The sequence below is a fragment of the Babylonia areolata genome, chromosome 31 (genome assembly GCF_041734735.1).
Source record: "Babylonia areolata isolate BAREFJ2019XMU chromosome 31, ASM4173473v1, whole genome shotgun sequence".
Classification (NCBI taxonomy): domain Eukaryota; kingdom Metazoa; phylum Mollusca; class Gastropoda; order Neogastropoda; family Buccinidae; genus Babylonia; species Babylonia areolata.
The window spans coordinates 20,512,922-20,525,392 of NC_134906.1; the positions used below are offsets into that span (position 1 = coordinate 20,512,922).

At 45.9% G+C, this 12,471-nt stretch overlaps 1 protein-coding gene across 1 annotated transcript in view; it reads right to left on the reverse strand.

Moving 5' to 3' along the window:
* The window catches only part of LOC143275928 (uncharacterized), a 39,293-nt gene that overhangs the window by 6,556 nt on the left and 20,266 nt on the right, over nucleotides 1-12,471 (reverse strand). Inside the window, exons 30-42 of the mRNA XM_076580270.1 lie at nucleotides 12,233-12,448; nucleotides 11,414-11,683; nucleotides 7,470-10,949; nucleotides 7,000-7,176; nucleotides 6,163-6,444; nucleotides 5,555-5,835; nucleotides 4,780-4,991; nucleotides 4,036-4,214; nucleotides 3,223-3,519; nucleotides 2,618-2,836; nucleotides 1,977-2,225; nucleotides 1,073-1,441; nucleotides 231-572 (exon numbers count right to left, since the gene is read on the reverse strand). Of these exons, the coding sequence (XP_076436385.1) occupies nucleotides 231-572; nucleotides 1,073-1,441; nucleotides 1,977-2,225; nucleotides 2,618-2,836; nucleotides 3,223-3,519; nucleotides 4,036-4,214; nucleotides 4,780-4,991; nucleotides 5,555-5,835; nucleotides 6,163-6,444; nucleotides 7,000-7,176; nucleotides 7,470-10,949; nucleotides 11,414-11,683; nucleotides 12,233-12,448 (6,573 nt within the window). The remainder of the gene's footprint in view (nucleotides 1-230; nucleotides 573-1,072; nucleotides 1,442-1,976; nucleotides 2,226-2,617; nucleotides 2,837-3,222; nucleotides 3,520-4,035; nucleotides 4,215-4,779; nucleotides 4,992-5,554; nucleotides 5,836-6,162; nucleotides 6,445-6,999; nucleotides 7,177-7,469; nucleotides 10,950-11,413; nucleotides 11,684-12,232; nucleotides 12,449-12,471) is intronic.

The following is a 12,471-nucleotide window of genomic DNA, read 5'->3' on the forward strand; positions in this document are numbered from 1 at the left end:
TTTTTTCATATGATTACCAAAAGTAAAAATGTATCATGCAAATAGAATCCACTAACATTGTAGTTTACCACATGCAATGGGTATTTAACCACACACGTTTCAAAGATGAGCCTTTCTCATTAACTGCACGGTACTGATTTGTAAGAACGAATAGTGTGTTAATTCAAGTATACCCATACTGGCTGACAAATTCGCTGCAGTTACATGACAACAGTTACCATACCACCCACCTCCATTGTGAGTTGCCGACGCAGCTGGTCGATCTCTCCTCTCAAAGCCATGTTCTTGCGCTGACGGCGAGAGGTCAGGTACCAGGTGTCAACAGCCGCCGAGTACCGGTCCTCAGTGGCTCCAAGGTGAGAGGTCATGGACACGTCGAGGTCAGTGTGAGGGTGGGTCAAGGTGAGGTGAAGGGTGTAGTTGCTGCCGTTGTCCCAGGCCCCTGTGGTGTCCTGCAGTTTGGAGGTGAAGGTCAGCACCTTGCTGGAGTCCTGGGAGTAGGAGAGGGCGGTGGTGGCGTCCAGGAGTGTCTTCCCTTGGTTCACGGCCACCTCGCTTTTCACGTGCACCTCCTGTCACACCACGTGAACAGCCTATTTATAGCATGGGATTGAGACCATCTTATATGTTTTTTTTGTTTTTTTTTATCACAGCACATATACAGTCTATTTATATCATTTTATCACACCACGTATACAGTCTATTTGTAGCACTGGACTGAGGCCATCAAATATATTTTTTCATCACAATACGTTTACAGTCTATTTATAGCAATAGCTAAAGGTCATGATACGTATCTTGTGTTCATAGAAATTACTTACTGCAAATAACTCTTTCCTTGTTCTTTTCCTTCATTCGTGCCAGCAACATTTCAAGAAAATGAAGATGATACCATGTTTTCACAAAATCAAAAGAAAAAAACCCAGTTAATTTCCATTTTCATAAATTGGGAGTATTAGAAATACAGCCCATAAATATCAACAAATTAGTGTGAGTTTACGCTGAGAAAGAGGAAATAGAATGTTACTGACTTCAATATAAAAGAAAAAAAAGAAAAAAAGAAAATCCAGACCTGGTTGATGGCAGGGAGACTGAGAGTGAGGTCGGCCTTGTTCTTCTCGCCAGAGGTCCACCTGGTCTTGAGGGACACCTGTTTGTTCTGGTCACGGTCAGCGTCCCAGTGGAGCGTGGCGTCCATCGCACGTGACACAGGGCTCTGGGACACGGACCCGCTCATCTGCACTGCACGCGAGAACACTCCGACCTTCACCTTGCCCTCGTAGCTCGTGCTGGAGCGACGGCTGAGGTCACTGAAGTCCAGGGTGTAGAACACTCTGCGGTTGCTTCCCCTGCCCCAGTAGAGCTCGCCCTGGCTGGCGGCGTTTTGTGGGCTGACCTGAAGGTTGTACTTGGCTCCCACTGTGCGTGAAGGGTGGATCACCTGCACAGTGTCAACGAGGGTGTGGGATGAAATGTGTGTTGTGTCTGGTTCACATGAGGCGTGAGGAGGAAAAGAACAAGTATTTCAGCGTTATAAGATGTGTTGCAGTTGCAAATCGATGAAGCCTCTCATAGGATACAGCAACATTAACCATTTCCGTTAAAGGAATATAGTTGACCACAGTTCCTTAAAGGAACGCATTTCAATTGCAGGTAGTCTTACACGGAATATTTATGATGTAAATCATGACAAAAATGGATTAGATGCATTGATGTGTTCAATATTTAACCAAGAGCCTCATCTAAATTTGTAACATTGATAGCAGTGATGACATTTTACTCAGATTTTCCTTGCTCTAGCCAAGGTGTGAACGGGCACCTGACCTCGGTTGGGGAAGGTTACAACAGCTGAAAGAGAGGATTGGGCCCCACCCACTTTCACATGCTGAGCCCTAGACACAGTGAATGTGTATAAACTGCCCCGATGGCCGTAAAATGCTACGGGACCTGTTAACAGTGATGTCTGTCGCACTGACCTTGAGGTCGAGGTCATGCTGAAGGCCGTTGGAGTCAGTGGAGTCAGTGAAGCGTGAGGTGACACGCAGGTTGCTGTTGGGGTCGTTACGGTCCCAGTCCAGGCTGAGCTCAGCGCCCTCGTCAGTGCGTGCCAGGGAGTACTGCATGGAGTAGGGTTCAGTCAGGGTCACGGTGACCTGGGGAAGGTCAGCGGTCAGGGTGGAGAGGTCAAGGTCCACCAGCTTGTCACCGTTCAGACTGCCCGTCATCTGTAGAAGAAAAATGCGTTTCAACGATTTGCTCGTGTGTAGAATCATTGGCTGAACCATTCTGTGTTTAAAGACTCCATTTCATTCATCAACTAATTACCCTACTGGCTGATGTATTAACTGACTTATTCACTTATAATCAAATTATCACTTATATTTGTCTTCCAATTTGCCAGTGCACTGCACTTGTCAGTACAGACGCTGTTTCTCTCTTTGCTACATGGATGTGGAGTTAGACACTATACTTAATGCTGGTTTTGTTAGTCTTCCAATGTGCCTATGCTTTGCACTTTTCAGCAGAGACATTTTTCTGTTTGCAATCTGGAGGTAAAGTAAGACATACACTATGCGTGTTGCTGGGGTCAGCTCACAACTTCTGCCATTCCTCTCACCTTGTGTTCATATTTGCCCTGGGTGGCATGATGCTCAAGCACCCAGTTGGTTCTGCGCGCTGCCTGGAAAGGGGTGCTGAGACTGACATCTGTGTGCAGGTGGCGCTCGTTCCAGCTGTTGTCATGGCGCCACGTGCCGTCCATGACGATCTCCTGGTCACCTGACCAGCCCAAGATCACGTGGCTTGTTTTCTGGGAGCCGCGTTCTCCGTTGACCATCTGGAGGAGGAACATTAGCAAAGACTTAAAACGATAGTTCTCACTATCAGGATGCACGTACAAGTTCTCGTATGGCGGTTGTATAACTCGAGTGCATATTCTGACCTATTTGGTACCTGTGACCAAATTCAAAGCAACTTTTCAGGAATGTAATACCACACTATTGCTAGGACGCATACTCTGGATTTGGGTGTATAGTCTGACATTGATTCTAAATGCAAAATCATAAGTATTGATTGTGTTTACATTGGGATACTATTCTGAAAGTAATACTGTACTATCACAGTGTTTGGATTGAGGCATAAATTCTCTCTCTCTCTCTCTGCCTCCCTCTTTTTCACTCTCAGTCTCAGACCCTTCAGCACATACAGACGGTTTCACATCACCTCCATCTTCCAGTCCTTCACGCCTTCAAAGGGCGTGTCCAAAGAGCCAGCAGCAGTCAGATCGAAAGGCGAACGGTAGCTGAGACTGGCTGAGGCACTGACAGCATCCAGGAGAGGGGTGCTGAGGTAGGCGGAGCTCTTGAAGTCTTCCACGCTGCCCTCGTGGCTGGCGCGTGCCTCCAGGGTGTGCCAGTCAGCGTGGGGCGTGGTCAGACGAGCAGTGATGGAGTTGGAGCCAGAGAGGGAGGACTGGAGGGTGTAGACATGGCCCTGGCCAAGGTCCATCTTGCTGGACACCTGGAGGGGAGAGAGAGAGACAATAACATCAACAATGACCAAAACACAACACAAAACATAACCAGGAACATGAGTGGGACATTGGTAACAGTTAGAACAATAATAATGACAACAGGAATAATGGAAGAAGAAGAAACATTTGTTTTGTTGATTCATCCATTTTGTATTTGTTCAATAGTATTGAAAAGAAAAAGGAAAAATCAACAGCAATAATGACAACAAAAACATAATAGATATAATGGCTATTTTGCTTGCACACGCAATGCTTGTTGGTCCATTTTTTATTGTTGGAAATGTTTGTTAATTGGAAAAAAAAAATCCTTACTTATTCGGTTTTTTCATTTTCTTCCTCCATACCTGCGTTTGAAGATTTTTTTTTTTGGTTGCTTTTTTTATTTTTTTATTCCTTCGTCCCTCCAATTCTTCTTTCAATCCTTGCCACCTTCCTTCCTTCCTTTCTGCAGAAAGCTGGTTAAACTAGTCAACAAGTTAAAGAGCAGAGAACTAATCACTGACCTCCTTCTTTCCCCAGCCATCATTCTGATAGGTGCCAGTGGCGGACATTTGTTCCCAGTTGCTCCATGGGGTCTTCATAGTCAAGGTCACTTCCGGGTTAGGGGATGACGTCACACGCAGGTCACCAGTCAGGCGTTGGTCACCGAGATACTCAGCACCAGCGTAGCACGCGAATCCATCTGGATAATGATGATAATAATGGTAATGGTAATGGTAATGGAGTGTAACAAGGAACTAAGAAGAAGAAGAATTACTATTACTGCCTCTACAACATCAACAATAAGAAACACACCTACTACTCCTACACCTACTATTCCTCCTCCTCCTCCTACTGCTGCTGCAGCTCCTGCTATTGCCACTTCTACTACTACTACTGCTGCTGCTCCTCCTGCTGCAGCAGCTCCTGCTATTGCCACTACTACTACTACTACTACTGCTGCTGCTGCTGCTGCTGCTGTTCCTGTTGCTACTATTTTCATTCTTCTTCTTCTTCTTCTTCCCATATTAATGTGTGTAATAGATAACAATAACAAGAACACCACCACCATTACTACTACTACTACTACTAATGCTGATGCTGCCAATAACATCAACTTCAATAAGACAGAAGTGCTGCTGTTGATGATGATGATAACATTAATGTTGTTGCTGCTGCTGCTGCTTTAGCTGCTGCTAATACGGATGCCTGTCTTAGAGGTGTCACCAACTGTTTAAAGACACCCTGTGACTCCTGTTCAGCCTCACCATTGTCAGCAGTGTGCCTGTACTCAGCACGTGTCTGTGTCCAGTCCTCAAAGGGCGTGGTCAGCTCAGCAGTCACCTCCAGACGTTGCCAGGTAGCGCGCGTGAAGTCCAGCTTGCCTGCCACTTCCTGTCCGTCTGTGTACTCCACTTTGGCTTCCGTGTTGAACGTGCTGCTCAGCTCTCCGATGTGTTGGAAGCTGGCGCCCACGTCTCTGTGAACATCACGTGCAGATAGGCGTTAGTCTGGGAGAAAGGACTTGGTGTTGAGGTAATTGTGTGAGATAAGCATTTGTCTGGGTGGAAAGAGTTGAGCTGAAATCATAGTGTGAGATAAGCACTAGTCTGGGAGAAAAAGGTCTGGGTGCTGAAACCATGATGTGTGTCACTTTGGAAATAGTGAGAGTGAAATTGTATTGACAACCATTTGTATTGCCAGTATCACATGCAGATAGGCATGAGTCAGGGAAAAAGGTCTGCACACTGAAATCATGGTGTGTGTGTGGCTTTGGAAATAGCGAGAGGGGAATTGTATTGACTGTCATTCGTGATGCTAGTATCTCTCTTTGTTTGTCTTTTTTCTCTTCCCCTTCATCTTGTTTTCCTTCTCTTTGTTCCTTCTTTCCACTTTTTTTCCTCTGCTCTATCTTTCAAACTGCTATTGCTGATGAAAATTCACGTGTTCTCCATTTAAGTCATTTCCAGGTAATGTTTACACTAAAAGTCATGATGTATCAGGTGACTGCAGTAAGAGATAAGGCAGCAAATAATTTCTTACCTGAACCCATCGAAAGGAGTGTTGACGTTGACATTGCCCTCGACTCTGCCAAACTCGTTCTTGAAAGAGGCACTCACAGCGGCAGTCTGACCTGCCGTTTCCCCTTTGGCTTCCAGACTGACGTCGTTCCAGGGTCCCTGACGACGCAAGAAGAGACTGTGGTGTTTGTTGACGTCACCATAGGAGTAGGTCACCACCTCGCTCACCAACAGCAGGGGACTGTCGTTGATCTGGAATTCCAGCTCATCAGAAAACTGGAACTGCTCACCGTACTTGTACGTCTGCACACAGCCACAAAGGAAAAAAAGGCTATAGATGGTTTTATATCTCATTTGGTAGTACTTATTCTTTTACATGTGTAGGTATGTATGTTTGTTCTTTCTTCTCTCTCTTTTTTTTTGCAACAGGAAAACATACCAGTTAATCAGTAAGGCCATGTCTTTTTGTGATCATGACAGGATAACGAATGTGACCATTTTGCTTTTACCATTTCCAGGAATAACAGTAAAACCAATCTAGTGTTACCATCACTGAAAAGCAAAACATCAATTACACAGATATGTTCAATCCATGACTCGAAATGATACTGTAGACAACACACCACCCACCTGTTTCTTGGTGAAAGAGGTCAGCCCACCCTGAAGGTCGAAAGTGGCAGTGAGGTCAGAGGTGAAGGGCGTCTGGAGGTCAAAACGAGAGCTGAAGCGATCATCGGGATAGGAGACAGTCAGCTGACTGGTGGCACGCTGTGCCTCTCCATAGGTCATGGCTCCACTCCACTGCACACTGCTGTCACTGAGGGAGAGGCTGTGGATCAGTTCAGTCATGCGGAACCCTTCATATGGTGTCTTCACGGTCAGCTGCACGTTCTGGTCTCTGCGCAGGTTCACCTGGAAAAGGTCGGGGTCATGGTGAAATAAGTGCTGTGACTGTCGTGACTGTGTCTGATGGCAGTGTCATGCATCACCTTTGTTTTTTGTTTTTTTTAAATAGTTGAATGGTTGTTTTTTTTGTTAGTTTGTTGTTGCTGTTGTTGTTGTTGTTTTGTTAGGGCATAAATGGATACTCATGATCTTAATCATTAGCCAGCAATGTTAATTATCTAATATGTAAAATCCACCATTACAAACGGCCAAATGAAACCGCAACAGTCTTGGAACCAAAGAAACGAAGCATAATTTCAGAAGAAAAACAACTGCCTAACCGTATTGATAATCGTAATTTTTAGTTCGAAAAAAAAAAGCTGGAAAGACCTTTTTGTTTACAATCATAATGATGTCTAGTATAGACTGTGTTTTTTCTGTCATATGACATATATGCTGATGAAATTGAAGGATCAAGCTGAATAAGGCATAAATGCAACTAATCATGCCAAACAATGCCAAACCTAATGGAATAAAGTACAGATCTTTGTGTATTCATGGAAATTCCCACATGTAACTCACCTTCAGGTCAGCACTGTGTTGATACCCACGGCCACACACCAGCTTAGCGTTACATTCAAACTTGTTGGAGTTCCCAGCATGTTTGTAGCTCAGCCTGGTCATCTCCCAGTTGGTGAAGGGAGTTCTCAGCTCGGCACTGGTCTCAATGCGTCTCAGGCGGTAGTTGTAAAGGCTCACCTGTAATAAAAGATAATGTACTGGGTTTGAATCGATCTTAAGTTTTACTGAAGGTCTGCCATGATCCTAAAATGAGTGACAGAAAACAATCTACTACGAGCTTTAGGTCAACTGCATAAAAATTTTAATTCAGTAAGAAAATGAAAATCTATCATTTTTTGCCTTCTCCTTTGTCGAAATGTTGTAGTAATGTGTTTAGTGTTGACAGTGATATATTGTAATTCCCTCATTTTACTGATGAAAATCTAAGAAGGGCTATGACAAAGAATCAAACATTCAGACACAAGCCTCACCTTTCCAGAGATAGCCTGGCCATCCATGTAGGTGACTTGTCCCTCTGTGTTGAAGTTGTCGGCGCTACCTGTGTGTTTGAAGGTGGCGCCAACCTGGGTGAATCCCTCAAACGGTGTGGCCATGGTGACGGAGCCAGAGAGACCCTCCCTGTTGCTGATGGCAGCTCTAGCCTCTACCTTGTCCTGCATGAGGTTAGCAGCCAGCAGCAGGCTGAGGTCTCCTCCCTGCTGAATGGTTTCCATGTCCCCGGTCAGGGCAAAAGAACTGCCCATGGTGCGGTAAGCGCTGAATGGAGTGATCATCTCCACAGATCCTGACACGTCCTGGCCCTTGTTGAATTTGGCTGTGATTTCCATCTTGCTGTTCTCGACGTTTCCACTGGTGACCATGGTGATGTCACTCATGTCTCCAGCGTAGCGGAACTGACCTCCCAGTTGGGTGTATCCTGCGAAAGGTGTTGTGACTTCCACGGATCCAGTGATGTCACCAGCATTGTCATACTTGGCAATGGCCTCCACCTTCTCATTCTGTACGTTGGCAGTGGCTGTGAAACTGTTGCCGCCATAATTGAAAGAGGCTCCCATCTGCTTGTATCCATCAAAAGGTGTCATGATTTCAACGTTGCTTTCAATGATACCGTTGTAAACAAATCGGCCAGTGGCTTCAATTTTGTTATTTTGCAGGTTTCCAGAGATCGTAGCTGTCTTGCCATCATACCTGAAAGCAGCGCCCATCTGCTTGTAGCCTTCAAAAGGAGTGGTGATATCAACGTTGCCATCGATTTTATCGTTATTAACAAATTGGCCAGTGGCTTCGATTTTATCATTTTGCAGGTTTCCTGAAATCATGGCCTTCTCACCACCATAGCTGAAAGCAGCTCCCATCTGTTTGAATCCGTCAAAGGGTGTAGTGATGTCGACGTTACCTTCAGTCGTCTCAGCGTTAACAAATCGGCCAGTGGCTTCAATCTTGTCGTTTTGCAGGTTTCCTGAAATCTTGACCGTCTTGCCATCATATCTGAAAGCAGCCCCCATCTGTTTGAATCCGTCAAAGGGTGTGGTGATGTCAATGTTTCCTTCAATGATCTCAGCATTAACAAATCGGCTGGTGGCTTCAATTTTGTCGTTTTCAAGGTTTCCTGAAATCTTGGCCATCTTGCCGTCATATCTGAAAGCAGCCCCCATCTGCCTGTATCCATCAAGGGGTGTGGTGATGTCAACGTTACCTTCAGTAATGTCAGCATTAACAAATCGGCCAGTGGCTTCAATTTTGTCATGTTGCAGGTTTCCTGAAATCATGGCCATCTTGCCGTCATACTTAAAAGCAGCTCCCATTTGCTTGTAGCCTTCAAAGGGCGTGGTGATGTCGACGTCGCCTTCAATATTATCGTTGTTAACAAATCGGCTGGTGGCTTCAATTTTGTCGTTTTGCAGGCTTCCTGAAACTGTAGCTTTCTCGCCATCATATCTGAAAGCAGCGCCCATCTGCTTGTAGCCTTCAAAGGGTGTGGTGATGTCGACCTCGCCTTCAACGGTACCAGCATTAACAAATCGGCCAGTGGCTTCAATTTTGTCATTTTGCAGGTTTCCTGATACCATGGCCTTCTCGCCACCGTAGCTGAAAGCAGCTCCCATCTGCTTGTAGCCTTTGAAAGGTGTTGTAATGTCGATGTTTCCTTTAATGCTATCAGCGTTAACAATCTGGCCATTGGCTTCAATTTTGTCGTTTTGCAGGTTTCCTGAAATCATGGCTGTCTTGCCATTATAGTTGAAAGCAGCTCCCATATGTTTGTATCCATCAAAAGGCGTTACGATTTGGACATTGCCTTCACTGACATCATCATTTACAAATCGGCCAGTGGCTTCAATCTTGTCATTTTCTAGGTTTCCTGAAACCATTGCTTGTTCGCCACCGAAGTTGAAAGCAGCCCCCATTCGTTTGAATCCATCAAAGGGTGTTGCGACGTCGATGTTGCCTTCAATGGTGCCAGCATTAACAAATCGGCCAGTAGCTTCAATTCTGTCTTTCTGCAGATTTCCAGAAATCATGGCTGTCTCACCACCATAGTTGAAAGCAGCTCCCATCTGCTTGTAGCCACGGAAGGGAGTGGTGATTTCAATGGAGCCACTGACTTCGTTGTCATGGTTATACTTGCTGACGACCTCAATCTTCTTACGCTCCAAGTTAGCAGCAGCAATGACAGACAGATCATTGGAATCTCCTGTCTGCTTGAAGCTGGCTCCAAGCTGGCGGTACCCATCAAAAGGTGACTCCACTTCCAGGGATGCAGAGAGGTCACGGACAGTGGCCAGCTGACCAACGATCTTGGCCTTGTTAGCATTGACATTGCCTGAAAGCTGCAGTGTGACGTCACTGAGTGGTCCGACTCTGGACAGAATGATGGCGGCTTTGTTAGCTTCACCCTGGAGGTTGGAGGAGAGGGTCTGGCTCAGATCCATGTTGTCTTCGCTCATGGACCACTGTGTGTATGAAGACACTTTGTTTTCACCAGCGGAAGCTGAGGCCTTGGTGGTGAATCGGCGGATGTCGCCTCGGTGGTTGACATCGATGTTCAGCTCTGGCAGCACAGAGGTCAACACGTGCAGTGAAGATCGCAGTCTGTCAGAGGACAGTCTGTGGGCCAGGGTGACATCCATCAGGGACTGGCTGTTGTAGGTCACGTGGGATTCAGCCTTCATGTTGTTCACGTGTCCAGTCCTCTGATAGGAGGCATCCAGTGAGCCAAAGTCGGCAATGGTCGTCTCCAGGTTAAAGGAACCAGTGCACATCTTGGGGCTTGCAGTGTGAGAAAGGGACACCACGCTACGTTCCAGTCCACTGAGGGGGGAGGTGAAGGTGCCACGGACGCTGATTTGGTCCAGGCTCTGGATGGCCAGCTCCATCTTTCCAGTGATGTGTTTGTTGGTCATGTACTGTACGTCTGCTTCTGTTGTCATCTGGTTCAAATCCCCAGCATGTTGGAAGGCGGCGCCCAGACTCTCAAACTGGTTGAAGGGTGTTCGCAGAGCCACAACAGCCTTGATGTCCCGCACAGTGTTCAGTTCCGCCGTCAAGCTGATCTCCTGTTTGTTCAGACTAGTGGTGGCAGTGAGGGCCAGGTCCTGAAGGGAGCCCACCTTGGCAAAAGAGGCGGTGACCAGGTGACGAGGACCTCCCACACGGTACTTGATGTTAGTGGAGGCACTGACTTCTCTGCTGTTGAAGACAGCACTGCTGGAAGTGTCCACACTGTACTCACGGCCATAGCTGAGTGAGGCCTCAGTCTGCAGGTCAGCTGACTGTTCAAAGTTGAGCTTCATGTCTTGGGTGTAGGGAGTGGACAGGGAAGCCACCAGACGTGCCTTGCGGGAGTTCCACTTGTTCACCACGTTAGCTTCCATCTTCTGGCCACTGTAGACCAAGGTGGCTGTTCCACGCAGGTTGGTCAGGTCTCCTTTACGGGAAACGGCGGCTTCGATCTGCGTACACAACAAATAGACCATGTTTACATACAGTTTTATTTATGGTATGCTTAATGAAGCAAAGATTTAATTATCACAGTATTTGGTGGAAAGTAGTGACCAAAGCAAACTACTTTAATGGCACATGGTGAAATTGCTTTAAGTTCCCCTCGGGTTTAGCAGACTTTCCACCCATTCTCATACTTCTGATTCAGCAGACTGTACTCATTCTCAGACTGGTATTATTCACACAGACTAAATAGTTTTTTTTTTGTTTTTTTTTATCGAATGATTAATGAAGCAAAGCAATCATCATCACACTATTTTGTGGAAAGTAGTGACTGAATAAACCTACTTATATGGCACATGCTGAAATAGCTTTACATTTCCCTCTGATTTAGCAGACTTTCCATCCATTCCCAGACCAGTATGATTCACGCAGATTATTGCCAATCCATGGACAGGGTGCAAGCACTGCTCACCTTTTCCCATCCTGCCCAAGGTGTGCTGATGGACAGCTGACCATCAGTCTTCATCTTGTTGAAGAATTTCAGGCTGCTGGTCAGTCCTTGTCCAGCCACACTGACGTCAGCAAGGCTGTTGAAGTCGTTCCATTCTCCCTCGTGACGTAGGATGGCAGAGCTCTTCTCCCAGCCGCTGAAGGGGGTGGTCACAGTGACGCTGCTGTCCAAACCACGTGACCAGTCCATCATGGCTGTTGCCTTGATTGCTTTGTCATTGGTGTACATCACCTGAACAGGAAAGAAAGAGAATGGGGATATTTCAGTCTTCTCCACATTCTAGGCTCAATTTAGTTGTGTGTTTTTGTTTTGCTTTTGTTTTTTGTTGTTGTTGTTTGTTTTTTTGTTTTTTGGGGGGGGTTGTTTTTTTTTTTTGTAACTGTAGCTTTTAGTTTTAGTTAGTAATGTTTAGCTTAACTCATTGAAACTGAGTGCATAATCTGAACAAGAAAGAAAGAGGGCAAGAAAGTTGAATTTCCTACCCATTCTTGACACTATATAATAGTTCGTTTCAAGCGTTTTGAGTGTTATGTCTGACTTCAATGTCATGGAAACATAAGGATCTTTGATCATCCAGAGTCTAGCAATGTGCAGTTGAGGTGGATAAAAGAAAGCAGGTAGGGAAGAAAATATGCTGATTCATTTTGTGACATTTGTGTTTGTAGTTATATTTGTTTAATTTTCCTTACTGGCGTATTTATTTGGTCTTTCTATCAGGCACTGGTTCTACTTCAACACAAAACACCTTACCACAGAAATGTATGACTGACTGTCACCAACCTGAGCAGAAGCATCCATGGCGGCGTCACGCATGTTGTGCCTGAAGGAAGCACTCAGGGACTCGTAGCCACTGAGAGGAGTGGCCACGTTGACGTCCAGCACCAGAGGAGTGTCAAAGGAGTACGTGCTGTCCAGGGAGTACGTCTGGCCTGGGGAGTATTCCAGCTCCACCCGGGACTGACGAACACGGCGTTTGGCCTTGCTGGATGCCACAACCTGTGGATTGATCAATGAGAGGA